The sequence below is a fragment of the Patiria miniata genome, unplaced genomic scaffold (assembly GCF_015706575.1).
Source record: "Patiria miniata isolate m_02_andy unplaced genomic scaffold, ASM1570657v1 HiC_scaffold_2, whole genome shotgun sequence".
Lineage (NCBI taxonomy): Eukaryota > Metazoa > Echinodermata > Asteroidea > Valvatida > Asterinidae > Patiria > Patiria miniata.
In genome coordinates, this window is record NW_024037058.1 from 14,923,689 (window position 1) to 14,946,982 (window position 23,294).

Here is a 23,294-nt window from a genome sequence, read left to right on the forward strand (position 1 = left end):
TTCTTATTGGAACTCCTGAAGTACACACGGGGGTTATCAACGGTGCCCGTGGCAGTTAATATACACTAGGTGAATTGCTCGTGCTGTTCCCGGTATACCGGTACGTACGCGGCTCCATCTGTATGGTGAAGTGGTCAGGTACTCCGAGTGTTTGGATGAAAGTACATTGTACAGCTCAACAGCGTTTCTGTGCTTGTACAGTATACACATGTGTGTCTCAGCTTAGGCTTTTGCTAGATGTATGTAGGTTGTCCTGGGCAGGTGGCCCAATCTATAATCTGCAGCAGAGCGCATTTGATTGAGCACTGTGGCCGCAGTCCGGCGCTGTCAGATTTGTGTTAAGTGGACCCCTAAGGAACTGACCGAGGTAGAGTGTCTGTAGCATACATGTAGCCTCCAAGCTGCCTATATCACAATTCATGGACGACATCCAATCAGAAATGTCTGTTGGTGTCAGCTGAGCTTCCAGATGAAGACAAGCAGTCAAAAGTGCCGCCGATGGAAAGAACTCATTTGCTTGCCAGTTTCAAATTACTATAGTTGTGAGTTTACCAAGTTTAGATTTAACAAATTGAACAAAATACTGCAGGTATAGGCCTACAGTATGTGTAAGAGGTTTGTGGATGTCGGAGTACCGGTATGTCTATATTTCATTCATTCATTCATTTATTCATTCATTTTTATTTCCACTTTATCATTTTGAAGGGGAAAAAGGTTTAGACAATAATTTAGATAAACAGATAAGATTAAGCGGTGGGCTTCTCATCTTCATACTAGGCAAACTTGGACATTTGGATTAACCATTATACATCTTCATCTAGATAAAGTTGTCTTAGAAATGTTTCTTTTTTAGTTAGTGAGAAGGAATGTTTAAAAAATTCCCTACTAAGATTTTAAACTTTAAAAAGTCCCTATACAGTCCGTACGTGTTTCTGTCAGGGCCCAGTTTCAGATTTCTGTGCAAAGCCAAAGTTAGAACCAATCACCAACAAAATCATACAACCTCCATGTATGACATTCCTGCTTGGAACCTGCTTTTGCTAAGCAGATATTTTCCATGCTGAGCCTTCCCGTGGACATCTAACTAACGATATGATCAATGCAGCATTATTGGTCGCGCAAGTGCATTAATTTTGCATCGTTCATCAATTTGACCTTGCAGTACGGTTGAACTGCATGTTGACAGCTATTAGGCCATGCTTCATTGATTTTGTACTTCTCCTCCTCCTGGACACAGTGCAGCACGTTGCACTGCCCATCTCAATACCGGTAGATGCCAGTTAGTCCCCCTTGGGACCCCGTGGGACGTGAAATACCATGAACTACACCTTTCAACAAATGTCACCTGCGGTCATGGTTGCTATTAATATACATGCGTACTTCCTTACACTGTGTGACTTGAAAGCCCTCATAGTCTGATGTGTTAATTTACATGTAATATGGATGAACTCCCTGTCACAGCTGCCTGCAAGTCGTCTTTCTAAAGAAGCGTGAAACAATTATATTGTGCTTACGAAGAGATCTCATTTTTTTTGCTGGTCCCAGACAGGACTATCCTACAGTTCTGTTTGTACGTCAATGACTCACTGTCACTTGTGAGCCAGGCAGTGCTATTGTATAGGATTGCGTGATGCTAATGGCTAAATACAGCCCATTATGTACACAGATGCATGAAAAGATATCCCAAGAATATCCATTCTATCCTTGTCTTCTCTTTTTTTTTTTACCCTCCTATGCAAACATGCATTCTGTACAAAGTTGTCCTTTCAGTCAACATCAATCAAGTGACTGTTTTCAACAGTTTAGAGCTCCCAGCTTACATAAAGCAGGATTGACCAGTTTGCTTCAAGTGTACCTGGTCTTTGATAATTAGCCAGCTGTGCCCAGCTGTGCCTACCACTTCCCTGTTTTTGTCTGTTGACTGAATTTGACTAGTATGATCTGACTATTGGTGACTAGCCTGTGTAATTGTAACGCATGGCAGGGGAAGAGGATTAAGATTTTGACTGTCTGTGACTGCAGATAGCAGGAGGGTTAAATTGGACAAATTATAACCTTCAGTCCCTGCTTAGGAAGAATTCAGAGCATAATTCTGTTTTTACATGTATAAACCCCGATTGAACTTTTCCTGTATCCTGTACCGGTATCATCTTTAGTTGACAGGGCTGCTGGTTTTGTTTTGTTTTTTTACGCTTAACTTTCCAGTGAATAGTATAATTTCTAAAATTAAGTATATTTATCTGTTTGCTTTTAAACTGAAAGAGACTGTGGACCAATTTCATTTGGTAAAATGAATGAAGATATAATTACATTTTTTTTAATAGCAGAAAATTAATTGTGACCTGAATCATATTTCACAACTTCAGACTGGTTCATATTTCACGTGAATGAAGCAAAATTGATACAAGCATTCACAGCAAAGTTTGCTAGGATTGTTGCTGTGCTCAACCATGAGCAAACATAACGTTGACAAGACATCACATAGAGAGTGGCTTTCGTTTTTGCAGTGTGAACTGGCGTTAATAATTAAAAATTTACACATTTATATTGCGCAAATTCCATGTGAATATGATAAATGCGCATCACAATTATTATCCCTGGTCATCAGGAATCAGACCATTTTTCTGCAGCAGCTCGAGATCAGCGCAATCCGGTCTCTACCTTCACAGGTACCCATTTATACTCCTGGGTGGAGAGAGGCAATCGTAGTAAAGTGTCTTGCCCAAGAGCGCAAGCACCATGTTCCCTGTCAGGGTTCGAACCCATGTACCACGGCACACGAGACTCAAAAATCGTAACCATTGGACCACAGTGCTCCGCATTTAGACAGTTATATAGTGTAATCCGGCGAACAAAATTAGAAGGCATATTTGAGGTGGTGCCACATTCGTGTACACACTGCATGCGTTCTTAAAGATGAGGCATGCGCGTTTTGGTAACAGTATTTACTATTAGTGGAAGGAGCATGGATTGCGTGCGTACTACCTGAGCGCGACTCGCTAGAGCCTATTGCTACCACAGTGCCACCTCAGAAAACGACTGTTGCCGAATCAGTCTCTAACAGGACATGGATATTTCGGCTGTTGCATCACAATGTAATGTCAGTAAAAATCTGCCTCTAAAATAACAGCACGCTCTTTGCTTTGCTTTACTGCTGATATGTGAATTGGACGTGCCATTCACAGAAAATCGTGTACTTAGCGGCAGAACAAAATTGAGCCTGTTTTTAGCTACAGTGTGAATTAAGCGCTGCAGGGGCCTGACTGTTCCCATGACAGTCGTAGCTTAGGAGAGGTATTATTGCCTGCTATTAATGGATGACTAGGCCAAAGGGAAGATCAAGTAAATCATGGCAATATACCCAGGCAGTAATTGGCCATGGACTCTATGAAGAAATTGTAGATGCTGTGAGGCCAATGGTCCAATGCATGAGAGTCATATGCAGGGAAGTACAATGTATCTAATGCATACCAGTATGCACAATTATGACAGGGACCACTGATCTACTAGCATGTTGAACTTGAATCTATTGGGACTCCATCTTGAGAGGCCCAATAATGTCAATAGACCATTATCATGTTGCAGCCATTTGATTTTTTTTCCCATTCAAATCAATGTAACCAAAGCGAGGCTGGAGGGAAAAATAGTCTGGTTCCTTTTTGCAGAAAAACATTTATCATTCAGTACTGTTATTGGATACAGGGAACATGACTAAAATGGTGGAAGCATGATATAGGTTTATAACTGGCAGGTCAACTTCAATACACGGTGCACTGAGAACACACTTAATTAAAGATGCATTTCCCGTGCTATTTTTGGGTTTCTCCTCAAAAAAATACATTTGCTTTTTCAATTGCCATTTTCCTACCAATATAAAAGTTATTCACTTTTGAATGAAAAAAAAATCACCAATTTTTAGTTACTGAATTATTTCTTCACAAAATTGGAATTATTGGCTGCCAGAAAATATAATTCATCTCTCGCAAAATGTGTGCAAAATGAAAGCCCTTTTTTTAGAGGTTGCTGATACCCAAAATCGGAATGAAGTATTTTTTGGGGTTGAAAAACCATAATATCGACAATTTTTGAGGGAGAAAAGAAATCCAATTTTTGAAGAACATGAATATGCCAGAAATCAGAATGAAGTAGTTTTTTCGTTGAAAATACCATAATATTGAAATTTTGTAAGGAGAAAAAAACCCAATTTTTGAGGAACATCAGGTATGCATCTTTAACGTCTACAGAAAACTCCCTAGCTGGACAGTCTTAGTTATGTAGGACATAGGATATTTGAATTAATGTGGGCTTCCCTTCTTCGTGCAATTGGTGGTTGGCAATATTACCGAGTTTAGTACGGTATAAAGAGACCAGTGGGTCGGACTTTTCAATGCCTAATTGACACTATACATGCCTGTCACTCATGCCAAGATGCTACATACATATGCATTTGTGCACATTCAAAATGGTAATTACTCACGCGTATTTCACGCCATATGCAAGTGAACCAATGAACAAAATGCAGTGTGTCCCTATGCTCTGTGCTCACACGGAGCTCTATCAGAGCAGTCATGAAGCGCTGTCTATAATCTACTGTTCATCCACGGGTCCATACTCGTTTGTGTACGTTTGCAAATGAAGTAGAGTGTGTGTACAATGTATATACGGTCTTGCCCAGTCTTGGCATGCATTTGTGTGCATGGGCAATTGACATGACCCTCACGCGTCCATAAAGACATTTCAGTTGTATTTTCGTTGGAACATTTTCAGTAATTATGTCTTTCTTTGTGCTCGCCAAATTTAATTTAATTCATAAAAGGAAAGAGTCTGCCAATTACACAATACACTGTACCTGTCTGCTGATGGTAATCAGTTCTGACATGTAATATTAGCAGCTCTAGCTGGGATTGTTAACGACCACACCTGGGCCCAAATTCTTGGAGCCGCTTCAGCAGAACAAAAAATGCTCATCAAATTAATGCATTAAGCAAAAATCAGTTTGGAACCAGTCACAAGCAATACACATTGCATGGCATTTTGGCTGGTAACCAATTTTTGCTTAGCACATATTGTCCACGCTGGGCAACTTTCTGTGGATTGCAGCTCTAGGAAGTTGGTCCTTGATACTATCTAATCATTTTTTTTTTTTCAACAAAACTATTTTCAAAGCTCAATAAATATTGCTCAAAATAAGTCCAAGTTCAGAATTGTTTTGGTTGTTTTTGCTGGTCTCAGTGGGCCAGCCTACATGTAGTTTCTGTTTGTACTACAGATCTCACTGAGTCACTGTTGTTGTGAGCCGAGCAGTGCTATTGTATAGGATTACCCCGTAATGCCATTGATGGGCTAAATCCATCCCCCGTTGTGTAGACCAGTTGCACAAAAAGACTTCCAGTGACAATTATTGTGAATCAGATGAATAGAATTTTGTGTGCCCTAGACCAGCTTTACTCAGATTTTCTTGTTGTGTTTGACAAAATGTTTTTGAATTTCATTTATAAACTCCTTTTGCACCGTTTTAAAGCTAGAAAAAAAAGAGGAAAAGATATGTTACAACCGACGCCACTTCCGCGATTGTGTACAAAGTCTATGGAGAGTCAAGAAAATTGTTTAAGTATTTCCTAACAAAATTGGAAATGTTTCTCAGTCCCAGATTCATGTCTATAATTTTTACAACAAATGACCTTTATTGAAATGATATATGAGGAAAAAAGTGGCGTCAGGTTGCAACATTTTTTCATAAAAAAAACCCCAAAAAACAGGGCCCCCTTTAAAGTTAAACAGCGGGGACATTTGAATGCGGATGTTTCACGTATGAATCACGTCTCCAAATTGAATCCCCCTCGTCTGTCATTCAGCATTCGCTGGCTGGTGTTTTCAAGACCCCATTTTTTTTCTTCAAATGCTTCAGGGGACAGACAGTGCTCTGAACGAATTAAGTCTTGCAATATAAGATCTTCCAAAGTAAGGTCTTGCAAAATAAGGTCTTCCATTTGTGACACTAATAGGATTTGTAGCCATTATCTATAGGTCTGTGATAATTAAAAAAAAGTATGTAGGTGAATTTCATTGTTGGATGGTTTAATACTTGTGAATCATTAGCATCATTTACAGGGCTTCATAGTGATTGATGAAACAGTTTGGGGCTTGGGAAAGTGAGTTGTACAAAGTCGGACTGAATTGATCTGTTGTTATCGGTAATTATCTTATTTTCCAATCAAAGACCTTTGTAAGAACTTGGATCAATGACAAATCCATGGGGGAAAAGGGGTGGCTATTGCTGCTGCTGAAGAAGATTTTTTTTTTTTTACAAAACTACTCTCACCCGGTCACATCAGTTAAATTTAACCCTCCCTTTTTTCGCTGAACCTAGATTTGCCCTAGAATAACAAGCTACGGGTAAGTGCCTTAATTGGATCCATTTTCTCAGTGTGCAGTGCTGTATGCAAAGAAGGTTTCCAAAAACAAATTTAACAAATTGTGTGGCCTTTTCGTCGAATGATACAAATCTGGTATGAAACAAATTATACATGAATGTACATGTGTCTTTTTAACAACTCAACATGTACACTGCGTATAGTGTAACCGTATGAGCAGTTTTTACACCCTTCAACGATTCATATATCGTGTGTACATGTAGCTATAATAAAATTATAAATTGAAAATTCTATTCATCTTAGACTGCTGAAGGCATATCAGTTACAAATGCAGGTAGAAAAGCTGTGCCCCAATACGTTCCTTATAGTGTTGAGGCAAGACACTTTGTGTATAATGAACATACCGGTGTATTTATAATGTAATGTCAAGGCAGTGTAATTAATGGAATGACTTTTATCGATAAGGTTTGAAGTATCTGGACACGCATACTACCGGTAGAGCCTTATGAACTGAGTATTAAAAAAAAAAAAAGAGGTCATTCCCATTCTATGTTACCAAGAGACTACTTTCGAATCAGAGATATGTACGGTAGAATCATTCATCATCATTATTATAGCATGAGTGCATTTGATGTCATGTGTCAAGGAAGATCTCCCATGCATACCATATCTTCCCAATGAGTTCCATGTGTCAACCAGATTGTTTTTTTTTTTAAGAGTACCAGTAGATGTTTTTTTTAAGGCGGGGAGTGGAGGGGAAAATTGATGAATATGGATTTTAAATTTCATGCTCTTTGCTTCTCTAGAGAGTACTTGTAAGTTTTTTTTTTTGTAGATTGATGATTTCTTCCTACAAATCAGCCTGAAAAAGGGGTGTTTTTTTTTTTTTTTTTTTTTTTTGGTTGGTATAGACGCCACAGTGCAGTTGCTCTGAAAATGGGAGTAGCTGACTGTTTAAACATAGATAAGCGTGCTTTATATCTTCATAAAATAGACGGAGGCTCTGTAATTAGCAGAGAATTGGGTGCTTATAAGCAGCGTTATGGAAATTGGGCCCATGGAAGGGCTACAAAATGGCGGGGAAAGTCAGGGGAGGGGCTTTATAGCCCCTCCCTGTTGGATCTGCCAATTTAAACGTCGGGTGATCAAAACACATGAATAAAAGGTTTGATTTGAATGGCATTGCTCACAGCTGTGCAGGAACGCACAGCTAGTCGCATCCACTCAAACCATTTCGTGCACAAGTCAGGTTTGCTTTATAGATTCATCCCATTCCCAATGGCATGCACTGCAAATGAAGACCTACAATTGTATTTTAAAGGTAGAGTCCATCATTTGCAGCCATCCGAAAAGTAACTGGCGTAATTATTGTTGAAAAACAAACTTGGTTGAAAGATAGTAAGGGGACTAAACTCCCTGTGAAATTATTCTTTCTGGGAAGCTGTCATTTTGAAGTAATCAACAAAAGAAGGCATTTCCAACGGTGATTCTTAAGAAGCACCGTAGGAAAATTTAAATTAGTAGTTCGTTTGTTATTCAGCGCAGCGCGCACAAGTATTGGAACGATGCACACGCGCGCGCGGTTGTTATAATTCGTCGGATCAGTGCGCGACGTCGCGTATAGCTGCAATTCAAAACAATTCAAAAAATGATTCAGTAACTTTGGATTTGAAATTGAGATCTTAGAATGCTGTTTTTCTCAGAATGTACAGCTGAAGCTTAGCTGAAACTTCATCAGGTTAGTTGCTCAGTATCCTTCATTAGATTTTGAACTCTTTTGTTGCTTCAAACGAACAAAATGCACAAATTACAAATGATGGACTGTAGCTTTAAATATATACAATGTAACAGCAACTAACATTCCCTCGGATCAGCTTGATTTTCTCATTTGTAATTATAACTTCCTATTTGTGCCACTCCAAATTGGAAAAACACTGTAGAATAACTCATTGCAGCTTGGAATGTCATCTGTTTTTTGTGATGTCCCTGTTTTGTATTGGGGAGTCGGGTTGGCGTAGCAGTACTTTCCTAGCCTTCCACTGCTGTGACCCCGGTTCGATTCCCGCCTGGGCCAATATGTGGATTGGGTTTTCAGTCCCTGCTGGTACCTGATTCCGTGGGTGTTCCTCAGATATCCCACATCTAAAACTCATTTCCTGACATTGTCTTCTGTCTTACTGGGCCCCGTGTCTTAATGGGCTACCCAGTTATCATAAGAAAAACATAAGTAAATGGATACAGACATCTCTATTCAGCTAGAACCTTTAAACTTAAACTTGTGCAATCTATTTGAAATTTGTTTTTAACTCGAAAAATGAAAAGAAATCTGGATGTCAGTACTCGTGTGCAATATGATACACACTGCGTCGCCGGCCGTGAAATGTACACCGTATACAATCCGGTAGATTTCTTTAGTATTGATGCAAGCCGTTTGTATAGACCATAGACCCACGGTATGTATAGATATAGGCCATACTCGTAGCTGTGTTGGGTGTATATCACGCACTGCAGTATGGCCCTGATTATGTTCCACATGCCAGCTGAAGCATGCAGAATTTTACACATATGATACCTGGTATCTAATTGTAGCCACCAACCTTTCAGATTATAAATCATCAGGGGCCACGCGTTCAAATATGTGCATTTAGTTTGTTGTGTGTACCGCTATCACATACTTCTCTGTAACATTTTAAAAATTAAAAAAATTGGGACCAGATTCATTAGCACGGATTAACTTTGGAGGATCCTTCAAGCACAGGCCCTCTACACAAGGATATAAACAACTTCCCCAAATTTCTGGTTAGAGGTGTGATATGGCACTTGTGCGTCGTGCGTGCGCATGCGCAAGACTTGGCGAACGACTGCAGTCTTTCAGTGGTCAAATTTCTGTCAGCACGCCAGCTGTCGGCAATCATGGCGCGCGCTGATTGTTCTACATGTTCCATGTGTTGTACTATGCGCGGTCGGGGCATAACACCCATGTAGACAAACCGTTCCATACATTTTGTACACAAGCTTAGATGAGTCGTTCATCCTTGTGTAGAGGATCCGTGCTTCAAGTAACCTAAGTTAATCATTAGCTTTAATATTGCTGTTTGGGCCAACTTTAATGACTCAGATTTTCAAAATCACCTATTAATGGAGACCATGCAGTGCGCAAGAACAAAAAAGTGCCATTGGAAGAACCTCATGCAACAGCCTACTCCCGACCCTCTGTTTTTCTGAATATGCACCGAGCAGTATCCACTCCGTGCACAAGTATACCCCCCTCAATGGTATGGAAGGGAGAGTCGGGGGAGACTGGCTGGAGAGACATTTGAACGCATTTCCAACGACGCCTGACGCTCGAACAGGCGAACCTGATGCCAAAGACGCCGTATAGCTTTGTGCACATTCAGAATAAACTCAGTATTGCGTATTTCGTGCTATACGCATGCGAACAAGTGCGTGAATGCAGTGAGTCCCCACCACAGGGCTTTCGAAGTTCGTAAAAAAAAAAAACCCTCTTGTTGGCACAGGTGCTCATATAAGATCTTCAGTTCAGATGAACGCACTTGAAAATTGAGCATGATGTTTGCAATTGACAGCAATTGCATTAATTCAGATGCCCCTTGTAAATGTTCCTATCTCTTTTATTTTCACTATTGACGGGTGCTGTATATCCATTCAAACATGCAGCAGTGGCATGTCAACATTGGGGGGAGGGGGACAGGCGATCAGCAGCTTGGAAAATTGAACAGCAATATTACTCGATTTAGGAAAAAATACAGTGCAAATTTATGAACATAATAATTGGGTTAAAAATCAAGGGATAAATTATTGAGGTTGCGGGGGGGGGGGGGGGGGGGGACATGGCCCTTGGCGTCCCCCACCCCAAAATTAGTTTGGGGGCGGGGACATGCCCCCCCCCCCCCCATCCCCTCCAGGATTGCCGCCCACATAGTAATACTAATTTGTTTCTGTGGGCCATCGAGCAGCTCTGTGACCTTTGCCCCCAGCTGCATGATTGCGGGCTGCAATTAGAGTGTGTAATTTCATACAGCGTGCCAAAAAAAGATGACACACGATAAACTGCACACTGATATTGAATGAAACAATGGCCCTAAATCAATTGCATCAATGAAACCTGCAGGTCATGTATAAACTGGACTGCTGCAAAAAAACACCATAGAGGTTTAACGCACGTATGCTACCAGTATCCATGAGTTATGGGTCCAATTTCAACTAGGTGTCGCTGTGTGCTTGTACATGAGGTGCATTATACATATGTTTACCAGAATATTTTGTGCTATAAAGTTAGCATAATTCCCAGGGTGATCGACATGTAGCAAGGAATTTATGCGTGTGTAGGATTCTGTGCTCATAGGGTTAGGTTCACATAAAGCTAGGTTAGGTTCATGTAAAAGCATGATAAAAAGGCGTGCAACAGATTTTCAGCTACCGGCATGACCGGTATGTATACCTGGACAAAATCATTGTTTCATCTGAAGGTTTTGTGCTGATATACTGACATTTTGCTATAGACGCCGTGCATAAACAGTAGACGGCGTTTTATGTGACCATTTTCTAGAGCCCAAGTGGGAAGGACACACCGCGTGCGCGCACTAGTTTGTGATGGGCCTATGGCGGGAAGCATGCACAACTTTTCATACGCACAAACCCATGGGTCTTTGTGAGAGCATGGGGCGGGGTCAGCAAAAGAAAGTCCCTCCCTGGGGTCTTCCCCAACCGTCCCTTTGTAACCAATGAGGGGGGACTTCTGCACGGAGTCCATAGGCATGTGCATCAGAACCATTGTGCCCGCGAGTACCCGACATGAAGGCTGGATCCAGAACACATTTCTTGGGGGGGGGGGGGGGCCAAAAATGTTAGGTCCCCTAAAAAGTTAGGTCCCAGTATTTTTTTAAATTCTAGATGCTGTGTAGTGTGAACTGCGGCAATTTCTGACCACTTAAACAAAGTTTTTTGAGGAAAAGATGGTGAAAAGATGGTGGTGTACGCAGAAAAGAAAAAAAATTGGGTTCGTTATAGAAACTTCTAAGGTAAAAGAAAGATTTGGAATGCCATTTGTGGGGAATTTTCAAAAAGAAAACCAGCTAGGCTACATGGAAAACCAATACAGATTTCACGTTTATGTGCATTTTAAGGCACAACGGAGTGCTCGTGAAAGTTGCAGGTTACCGCATATCAAGCTATAAAGCCCTTCAGACAACTTCCAGGATTTGAATTTTGGGGTTGGGTTTCTTTCACAGGCACCCGTGTTTTACTTCAAGAGTATGGGGGTCCTGTACTACCCGTAAATGCACACCACTAATATAAACAGCTCAATTCATTGTCTAATATCATTAGTGTCAAGTATAATGTCGGTCATTACATGCATCCTTAGGGGGACTTGCCTGCTGACGAATTTCGGTTAAACCTCAAAGCAGGCGGATTTGCTGATTCGGAAGGTTCAAGTTAAGGTACATGTCCTTGTCTTATTCCTTGTGTTGGCCCTTCAATCTGGCTTAGTTATCAGGGTGTATGCAATGTTGCATGGCATACTGTGTTGCAGTATCTGACTGGCCGTGTTCATCAAGTTGAAAGCATCTGATCCAATATCAGACAATTCAACGTTCAAGCCCGCAGGATATAATTGACCCAGAAGCTCATCAATTACAGCGTGCCCATACGTACACATAAGGCCAATGACTGTCTGCGTTGGCATCAAGTAAAATGGAATTACAGTAAAAGTGTTCTCTTTTGAAGATGGAATTAAGCTTTTGGAGTGCCAACCGTGGTACGGTAGTGTGTGCAGATTAAGTTTTGGAATGCGAGTGAAATCCATGCAGAATTTCTCGATTTCAAGCATAATTTACTGATTTTTGGTGGTTTTGCAAAATTGACAGGAAACTTTGTCCTGTCATTTTTAGTTGACATTTTCTACATGATAGACATGTCGCAGTGTTCCTCCTTATTATAGTGTAACTCCCGAGTGGAATTACAATAGAGAGGAATCTATTTTTAGGGCTGAAACCCGAAAATAGCAGGGCTAATATCTGTTAAAAATCCTGCAAAACTAGATGTTGACTTGTGATTTGGAGTAGATAATTGAGCATGAAATAATGTCGGTGCATTTAAAATAAAATCTCCTGCATGTACTTGTATGTATGTTTTTAGTCACTTCTGTTTCTGGCCTTGAATGTGTGTAATCAAATTCTATTGATGCATTACAATGATAATCAGATTTCACTTCTATTTTAATACAAATGTATACGTATACATCTCTTTTTTTTAGTCTTGCATGTTTACAAAAATACGAATTTTGAATTTCAGGTTTGCATCAAACGATGTGTGTTCCTTAACTCCAACCTTTCCCCTCGCAGAATCGAAAGCAAACATGAAGTAACGATATTGAAGGGAATCAACGAGCTGATGGTCAAATTTCACGGGCCAAAAGGAAGTGAGTGCACACGTATCTGATTATAATGAGCCACTGTACATGTATGTAATTAGTTGCTATGCCTTGAGTAAATTCTCATTACACGGTGATCGGGCCCTCGTCAAGTGATTCAATGAAAGGTCGTTTGAGGTCAGGTTTGTTTTGCAATAGAGGTTCACAGAGAGGACTGACGAATTTCCACTTCAGCGAAAAACGGATAGCGATAATTGACTTCTGGATTTTTTTGAGTTGAATACGAGATATTCAATGTGTGCAGTAAAGAGGCACAAAACATAAAGGCTTCACAAAATGCATAGTTTGTTTGTTAATGTTGGTTAGGTTAATTTTTTCTTTTGAAATTTTTCTGATACTTGTACTCAATTTTTTTGACGTGAGGATCCACTGCATGACACATTGGTGAAATGTGAGACAGTTTCTTTGTTAACATGGTTATAATAGATGAATTGAAATGACAATTATTGCCAGTGGAAAAGTTTCGTTTTTGAAACATGAGAATCATTGGCTGTGCATGTGCGTGCTCAATAATGATTTTATGGTGTTGTGACAGGTTTTGTGACGGGGAAAATTGGAAAACCCCAAAAGAGTTTTATTTGTTAAACTTGTTTTCCCTCCTAGTGCATCAAATACAAAGGTACTATTATCTGGAGTCAATTAGGGGATTGTTTGTTTTTTTCTGAAAGTCGTATGTTTTTTGGACTTTGTTTGCCTTATCTCTTTTTAGATGTAGATACACATGTTGTCTTGTCTATTTTAGGCAAATTCACACTCCACAAATTGCATTGCCAAGGAGCTGTCATTCCATTTATTTAGTCATTTGGTGTGTATAGACCAGACATCTGTTCAAAGGATTTAATGTACTGCTGTAAATGCATGGCCACCATCAACTCAATAATAATTTGCAATTTTGTCTTGTTACAAATTCTGAAAATTGTTATAATTCACCTTGTATTAATTATCAGTTTCCCTTTGTGGTGCATTTGAGAATTTGTTACAATTTCTGCGACATTAAAAAAAAAATCCTCGCATTAGGGAAGACTTTACATGGAAAGAGTGAGTCAAAAAGAAAGTGACCCGGATTAAATTTTTTTCTCCCCTAAAAAGCATTTAAATTTGTCATACCAACGAAGCATGTATTAAACGAGCATACATGTAGATGTTCTTCAACTCATTTGTTAAATTGAATTACTGAAATTGATCCATACTTTGAGAAGTTATACATTTTACTAAAAGGATTCATTTTTACTGCTGTCCATGGAATGCCATTTGAGCTGAGTGAGAACCAGAGATTACACACAGGCCTGATGAGGCATTAAGATACAAATGGGATTTTACATAATTTTTGTCAAGACTGAAACATCATTGTTACTGTCAGATTTTGTGTTCGAGTGTGAGGAATTTTTTTTCCGAAATAAGACCAATGATTTTGAATTTTCGTTCATTCATGAACACGATGAAGGCAGAAAAATGCCCTTTTTTTCATTGTGAACGGTGAATGATCATCAATTAGTGGACATCTGAATTTTGTGATCTTTGTATTAAAATAGACATAACTTGTGAACATACATGTAGTATGCAAATTATGTGAAATTTTCACAGTTACTAGTCAGTGGTATGTACTTGATCCCCACGTTATTTTTATGAAATGGACAGAGCCACATAGTTTGAAAAATGTTTGTCTTTGTTAGGTCACTTTGTTTTTGTCTCGCCCTGTATACTGGGAAAACACTGAAAGGCAATCGCTTGGACGCTTGCAAGGAAACAAGTTGTTCTGTAAATATATTGTTTTCATCTGTAATGTGCCTGTGGCAGTTTGTAATATGACAACTTCATTTGGCAAGTTTCCAGAGGTTGGCACAATATTTCCTCTACCTCAACTGACTCAGCGCTTATAGTTTCTTTTTATCGCCAACATCATGCACAAACCAGGGTGATCATAAATGCCTCATTTGATTAACGTCCTTTTCAAACTGCGTGGCAGTTTTGCTCTTGCATTGCATATAAAATGCAAGACTTGTAAATTGGGTTGTTTTTTTTAAGCGGCTCGTCCAAGCGTGCCGGCATGTCGATATTAGAATTGCCTGCAATTTTAGTGTGTGGAACACTAACAACGTCAAGGCATGTTTGTAAAACATGCCAATTCGACAAGTATGCAGTTAACTCATAAATAATTACATTCAAGAATAGTGATGAAAACATTAATGTGCATTGACAGTGCATACTTAATGTACAAAATGTTCTTCAAACCTTGTGCTTGACAGCACTACAGCAGAGCAAGATAATTACCATACTTTTTTTTATATAAATATTCACAAAAATTTAGTCCTGTAAAATTATTACCCCCCCCCCAAAAAAAAAACCACCTTAAATATGAGTTCATTTGAAATTTCCTGTGTTACTTAACTTTACCAAGTTGACAATGATTTGAGCTTCAAATTCTCAGCTGTTGTTTGGAAAAGGAAGTGAACATCATGAGACAAATTCCGTATTAGAATAAAATTACAGGAAGCAATGTTGTGTTTATGGGATGACACTTGTCATGGGAACAAATGGCAGGATATACATGTATCTGTAAATTGCTTTTCAGTGCATCTGTTGCTTTCTTTGAAATTGAGAATCCCGAGATCAAAAATTTGCCGAATGTTGACAAAAAATTGAACAATTTGTTTGCTAGAAAAGGTACGTGCATGTGATAAAATATGAAAGCTAAAATTATTGAAAGGGCTAAGCAAACAGATAAAACTGCATCGTGATCTAAATGGCTCTACTCCAGAAATTGTACTCTTAAAATTTCTGAAAAACCAGTAAAAAAAAAAACAAATTAGAATTTTCCAAATGTGAAAGACATGAAATCAGATAAGTGCCTGAGCTCTCCAACAGACGAGTCGGTCAGGTAACCCAACGCTGTTATCCAGCTAGAGCAATAATGTCACACCGACATTCATAATTGCATAGACAACAATGAACTACAGCTAAATTAAACACCTGTCACCCTGCATACTTAGGATGGGCCGCAGTTAATAATTTTTTATTATGCAAACACTTGTAATTGTTTTTTTTTAAGTTCTTTTATTGTAGGTCTGTTGTAGATAGCTCAAAAATATTTGTTGTTATTTATGTTCTTTTGTACCCAGTAATTAAATTTAGAATCAAATGAAAAAAATTGTCAAAATTTAGGTGACCAATGATTGGCATAACAATATGTATAGGCCTACTGTAAAACTTGAAATATTCTCCCAGCTTGAGCTTATTTTTTGATATGACAAGTAAAAAACATACTGTCTGTCGATGCACACATTTGACATTTTACATTCCAACTGAAATTTTAGAGGGAGAAATGCTGTTGGTTTAATTTTCCGATCAACTTGTCCCTCATGAGATTTTTTTTTTTTTTTATAGATTATTTTCATGCCTTGCAAATCTCCCCCCCCCCCCCAAAAAAAAGGTCTGAAGTTTTTTTTTGAAATGTGTTTATAACCAAACAGCTTCTTTCCAAAACCAATTATTCAGAAATTATTTAATTGGTTTGGACTATTAAAAATGTAAGTGTACATAATTCTATAGCCATAAATTATCAATGACGAGCAGGGTCAGGTATTAATTAGATGTATAATCGTTCAAAAACAATGAAAATATGAAATCAATACATTGTCAAGTCAAGAACCATGTCCATATAAAACTGCAACATGTTACATCCATGTACATATTTTATGTCCACACGTATGCATTCACAGTGCGTCCCAATACTGTACGTGCGCACGTAATTTTTATCAGCTGTTCCTATAATAGGCTCTCCCTGTTCAATTTGCTTCACTTCCCTATGCATAACCTTGATCTGAATGCGGCTTCCTCCGTTGTCCAAAAAAAATGTGGACACAGAATTGAATCACAGTCCTAGCCCCCTTGTGTATTCTTCGGAGACTGGGATGTGGTCATGTAGACACTCTCTGGAGATAAGAGAGCGTTGGAAATTTGCATTTCGCTAAAGACTTGGCTCCGAGGGTGGAATTTTTATTTGGAAATTTGCCACATGATACGAATTTTCAATGAGACCCGCTGGGAATGTTACAGTGCAGCGATTGCAAACATTGATGTATGTGCGCTCAGCAGATAAACACACATTGTAAATATTATGAATGCTGTGATTGAGTATGAATGACTTAATAAGACAAATTCTGAAATCGTGGAACCTTGAATTGGATATAATGTGAACTGAAATGTTTAGACACTTGAATTCTGGCGAGACTAAGTTTATCTGTATAGTCAGTTAGGCACCTTAGCTAAACCGACCGAGTGTTCTTTCGCTTAAGGTTCGTGTTCTTACCAATCAGTCAGGCATTGTTAAGGAGAGCGAGAAATCGTGGACTGGACAGCAACGTGCACTCAAGCGGGACAAAGTTAATGAGCTGGCCGGCCGTGCATCTTTGTCATCTCAACAGTAGATCTCATGAATAAACATGATGTCACTAGCAGACTCATGAATACCAACAGCTTGTACGCAGACCAGTCGTGCCAATTCTAGACCCTAGTTCACTCTTTGATATTAAACAAAAATTCTTGACATACGGAACTCGTGTTGTTGCAACATAGACTTGAGCAGAAAACTTGACAGCTGATTCGATATTAAATAGACATTTGCATCTGTTGGCATTGCAAAAAATTGGGCAACTACATGTAGGTGAAGTTTTCATAGGAGAATGGGAAATAAAGTCTTTTTGTTAGGAGAGTAAGTAAGGGAAAAGTTTGAAGAAGTTGCGACTGTGTAATTTTGGGAGAAAATTGCAAATATTTAAAAATGTAGGGCTAAGGTAGCTGTAACCCCCTTTGTAGATGCAGGCAAATCAATTGATGGAATATTGATCTTATTTCTTGTAGCTCCCTATGATGGCGGTGTGTGGAAAGTACGAGTTGATGTACCTGACAAATATCCATACAAATCTCCTTCAATCGGTAAGAATTAACCCACTGTCTGTTTAACTTTTTTGTAGGTTATATTTTTTTTGTGGCCGAGAAACTAGAGACTTTTGATCTGTTTGACTTATATTCAAGTCCCCAAACCTGAGTTCTAGTGAAATGCTTGAGTCCTTTGGATGCAAAGGTTGAGTAAGGGAATAAATGTGTGCTGGGCTGGTTTTAAGCAAGTACGTTTAAAACCGGCTAGGGGCCTGGACGCGGATAATAATAATAATAATAATAATCAGCATTTAAGAACGCTCTTATTAGTAAACTAAATCACAGCGCTTACAGTATTATTATTACCCCTGATCATTGGGCCAATTAAACATTCCAAATACCATCTCAGCTCCCTGGGGAGTATACAGCTCGATGCTGCCTGTTAGGCGCAAACAAGCTTATTCAATCACAATAGCCATCTCTGCCCTCACAGGTACCCATTTACTCCTGGGTGGAGAGAAGCAATGAGTGACAAAGTGCCTTGCTCAAGGGCACACGCACCATGATTATCTGTGACAAGGCCCCTAGCCAGTTTCAAACATACTTGTTTAATACCGACCAAGCACATATTTATTCCCATTTATAAATACCTTTCGGTCAAAAATTCAAAAGTCAAAAATTCACACTATTGCAACAATTTTGTTGAACAATTGACTTAATTTTCTGTGAAACACCCCTCTGGCCATGTATACGGTATGTGCCTCACACGCATAGCGCTAAAAATCTCCTTTTATGGAGATTGGTGCGTGCACAGCTTTTACTGCGCGATGTGGCACAGAACGCAGTACGTGGTGCAGGAATTAAGTGTTTAAAGACCTGTGCTTTACATTGTATCAGCTGTTTAAAACCACCCACGTGACGGGCTCTCAACCAATAGGAATGGGTAAACTGTCTCAGGTATTTATGAATATGGATTAGGGTCATGAGTAACAGAGATCATAAGTCTTACAAGTCAGTCAGCTTTCAGCCAGGTATTACAAGTGTTTCATGTCAATGTAATTTTTAGCTTTGTGTAGTGGAGAGAACAATGTGGGAAAAGTATATGGATACCCTGTGTAAAGTGACTACACTTCAGTGGAACGTCGCCATACCGAACACCGCTATACCGAACATTCGGCTGTCCAGAACATCAGCCTTGGCTCCCAATTTGTGTGTACAAAATGTACTGAAATGTCAACGTTGGAAATGTCAACAGAAGAGCGACAAATGGCTATTATTAAAAACTGTGTAATTACATGATTCAATAGTCGCACGTGTTCGAAGTCGTCTTTCCGTAACTACCAGGTCGTACTTGGTGAAGTGATGCTACGGAATTGAAAATATTAATGGACAAGTTTGGCAACTCCGCGCGTGGTTTGTAAATGCAACTACTCAACAACAATGATCATAAGAGGGCGCCACTAACGTGTGAAACTCGCTACAAACTCGCTATTACGAACAATTTTTGTGGATCCCACGATGTTCGTTATAGCGACGTTCCACTGTATCTCAAACTTTCAGTGAGTATGCTTGAACCGTCATCAGGAGAATGCCTACATTTAAACTCTTACAGACACATTCATTGACATGTTGCACTTTAGCTGATGTTATTGCCCCGTGATGTATGTTTTAATGATTTCACTCTGTTTTTGTTTTTCAGGTTTTCTGAACAAAATCTACCATCCAAACATAGATGAAGCGTAAGTATTAATTTCATTGGTTGACTGGTCATGATATTTGTAGGCATTTTAATTAGTAGCAACACGTGTCGTTTTAGCATTTGCAAATTTTGCATCAGCAGGAAGCCCAAATAACTTTGAAATCTTTCTAAAAATTCTCAATTCATGAACAGTAGATCTTTAAATTGGATAGACGGATAGATTGTCAAACTTACGAAAAAACTCTGTATAATATTTTGATGATACAAACAAAATTAACTCAGATTATCAGATACCGGTAGATCCATTTGGAGCTCACAGACTTTGTGGAATGTGGCTAAAAAAAAACTGACAAAAAAAATGAGTGCCAAATTAGGCAAAACATATTCATATTTTAAATGCCTTCCTGTGTATGTGCTCTATTATTCCCGATTCAGCATAATAATTGTCATGAAGATGGGCTTTTTGTTTTCAGATGTGTTTAGCAATGTTGTAAGACTGACATTACAAATGTCTGTAGCTGGAAAAAAACTGATTCCATCAAAGTGTTCCAGCACACATTGTACACTCTAGATCATAAATTACGCTGAAGGAATTTGCGAACCCTCGGTGTGATTTATTCTCCTTTTAAAAATCAGTTGCCCACGTTTATTCCCTTATTTCTTCTTTCGCAACAGCTCAGGAACAGTTTGTCTAGATGTCATCAATCAAACATGGACGCCGTTATTTGGTGAGTTGCATTGTCAGGCAACTTCAATGTTGAGAGCTTGAACTTAATAAAAATGTTTTCTTGAACACTAACTCCCTAGCATGATTTACTAGGAACCATACCCATCCTGGCAAATTCCAACACCATATGGGAAACTGCACACACATATTTCTGACTTTGATTCTGGAGGTGTGCCAACCCAATATAAAAGTTTAGGGGTTCTGTACCCATCATGACAGATTCCAACAAAACATGCCGTTGGGGTTTGATGGGTTGAGTTCTGTTAAGGTTACGCTGAAAAAGTCAGTCAATCCTAATTTGCTGGAACACGTCACACATATACCGGTAGTAGTAATGAAAGTGAAACAGATAACATAATAAACATTTAAACTCAAAATGTAAACAATTGATTGTAGTATGCTGTATTTCTTTGGTTGTCAGTGATGAGGTTGATTTGAACCCAAACTCACAAATCATTACCTACATGTATATAGACCAATGATTTAGCCCCACCCACTGCGCACGAGGGCGACAAACACGTGCAACTCTCCAATGCCAAACTACATGATACAGCCGTGTGCATCAAATGCGCTTGTGCACATTAGTTGCGGTTGTGATTGGTCGAAACACCAATTTGCAGGGCTTAATGATTGGTCTATTCTTAAAGCATTGCCTCTTATGTTCCAGTGCTTTTTCCCCTTTGATCAGAGTAACAACTTCTGTTTTTGATATTTTTTTTGCCTTTTGTTTTCTTTGCATCTATCAGATTTATCCAACATTTTTGAGTCATTCCTTCCCCAACTATTGGCCTACCCCAACCCCAACGACCCCCTCAACGGTGACGCTGCCGCCATGTACCTGCACAAACCAGAGGAGTACAAGAAAAAAATCAGGGGTGAGTGTCCTTTCGTAGTTAAAGGTAGAGTACATCATTTGTCCATTTATGCATTTTTCTTCGTTTGAAGCGACAAAAGTGCTCGAAATCTAAGGAAGGGTGCTTAACAACTAACCTAATAAAGTTTCAGCTCAGTGAATGCTGTATATTCCGAGAAAACAACATTCTAGGATCTCGATTTCAATTCAAAAGTTGCCAAGTCATTTTTTGAATTGCGCCCGAAATCAGTGTCCGGGACACGTTCTCATTCAGCCGATTGCAGCTACGCAATGTCACGCACTATAACAAGCGCACGCAGGTGTGCATCGTGTCAACGCTTGCGTGCACACGTTTTTTGCTATGCTTCCAAGGGTTTTCCTTTGTTCCCTTATCTATAAACCTTTCCAATAGACTAAGCCCGCAAACCGGCATTCGAGGACAAAGGGACCTTCGATCGAGACCACAAAAGAACCTTTGTGCTCCCTTTGTGTGTGATCCTCGGTTGTAAAGCCATGTAAGAGCACACATTCACAGTTTTGCCGAATTAAAAACCACTAACGGAAATTTCCAAAAATGCGTCTTTAGATGCATCTTTAAAAATGACGTTCTTTCATTGTTTTCTTCAAATGACATCTTGCCAGAAAGAATAATTTCACAGGGAGTTAAGTGCCATTACTATCTTTAAACCAAGTATGCTTTTCAACAATAATTAGCTGCAAAATTATGTACTCTACCTTTAAGTTGGAGTCTGGTCAGTCGACAAAAGCTTGCCTTTGTCATATTTCATTGGAATAACTTGTGACTAAACTTGAGGCAGAATGAATTGTCAATTCTGATTTTTTGGGTTTTTTTGAGAAAAAAAAACATTATCAGAATGAATTGTGATTGACTTGTGAAGATTTGAGTGGCTTGGTTTCAACACAGTCTCACCAAGGCTTTCCTATAGTCTGCGTCTCATAGTGAATGGCTGTCATCTTTGCTACAGAAGCGTCAACTCGTTGCTGTGGTTCCTGTTGGATTAAGCAGGGTAAGGTTGGAAGAAAACATGCATGCCAGACATTCAAGAGCCTAATATCTCTTTTCCCCACACCCCCCCCCCTCCCCTTTTCTCCCAGAATTCGTTCAGAAATACGCAACAGAGGAAGCGCTACGAGAACAAGACGCCCAGTCATCATCCAGTGAAAGCTCCATGAGTGACTTCTCAGAGGACGAAACACAAGACATGGAGCTATAGCATGCACTGTACACCCGGTATTTTTTTATGTTTTTAAACATAGTTGTATTTATGTGGGAGCATTTTTTATACTGTACGGAGGAAGGGTAGGCTCTTTTCAATGTATTTTGTGTTCAGACGGGCATTCAGACGAATCGTCTATAGATACGAGTCCCCCCGCTGCCCCCAGATTTGAATAACTTATTTATTTGATGTCGTACGCTCTCCCGTCCACTGAAAACAGAAGATTTGTTTTGCAATTTAACTTGAACTAACCTATGCATTTGCAGAGATAGCCCCCACATTGACTCTGTAGACCAATTTTGTAGAGTCATGTCGCTTTACATTGTAGCACTGCTTTGCCCCCCGAAAAGCTTATGTCCAGCAGGTGCATAATTATGTGCTAATTTTAAAGTTTGCCATTAGATTTCCAGAGGGTTGATGCAACTTTGTTGGATTTTTGCATATTGTGCATGGAGTCTATGATTGGAGCACAATATTAACCCTAACCCTCCTCAACCCTCAAAAATCAACCAGGCAGTTTTGGAGGAGTTTGGAGGATTGAGGCTGACTGACACAAAAATGTGTCCATTGTTTTTGGAGGATGCATTGTGTCGAGTTCGTAGGCTGCACCCTGCATTGTTTATGTTCAGCCATGCATAATTGAGCCCTGCATTATACTCGATATCATCCGCACTGCTTCTGAATGTCATCGGTACAGGCTCAACCCATTAACAGTGCTTGTTGGAGGAATTTTGAAGGATTGAGGCAGTGGTCACCCCTCCACTGAACAAATTCAAGAAATAACAGATGGTTTTGGAGGATTGGGCCTGTACTTTTTACATGGTGGCAATTAGAGGATTTTGCAGGATTGAGGATGGTTCCTAGCCAAAAGGGCCCAGGGGGTTAGGGTAGTGTGAAAGGTGATATACCTTCTGATTTCCATGGAAATTGAAATCTGTTAAACTTATTTTTTTGTCATTACATCAAGGTAAGGTTTGATAGTTTTATGTTCCAATCCAGTCGTATAACGATCAAGAACAGATCATTTTAAACACTAAAGACATGTATATTGAAAAGAAACCCATGAATTGA

General features: G+C 39.3%; 1 protein-coding gene across 1 annotated transcript in view; it reads left to right on the forward strand.

Moving 5' to 3' along the window:
* LOC119726634 (ubiquitin-conjugating enzyme E2 H) overlaps nucleotides 1–22,464 on the forward strand; it is a 42,786-nt gene extending 20,322 nt beyond the window's left edge. Inside the window, exons 2-7 of the mRNA XM_038198389.1 lie at nucleotides 12,740–12,816; nucleotides 17,689–17,763; nucleotides 19,406–19,445; nucleotides 20,081–20,133; nucleotides 20,879–21,007; nucleotides 22,102–22,464. Of these exons, the coding sequence (XP_038054317.1) occupies nucleotides 12,740–12,816; nucleotides 17,689–17,763; nucleotides 19,406–19,445; nucleotides 20,081–20,133; nucleotides 20,879–21,007; nucleotides 22,102–22,220 (493 nt within the window). The 3' untranslated portion in view covers nucleotides 22,221–22,464. The remainder of the gene's footprint in view (nucleotides 1–12,739; nucleotides 12,817–17,688; nucleotides 17,764–19,405; nucleotides 19,446–20,080; nucleotides 20,134–20,878; nucleotides 21,008–22,101) is intronic.
* The last annotated feature ends 830 nt before the right edge of the window (nucleotides 22,465–23,294 follow it).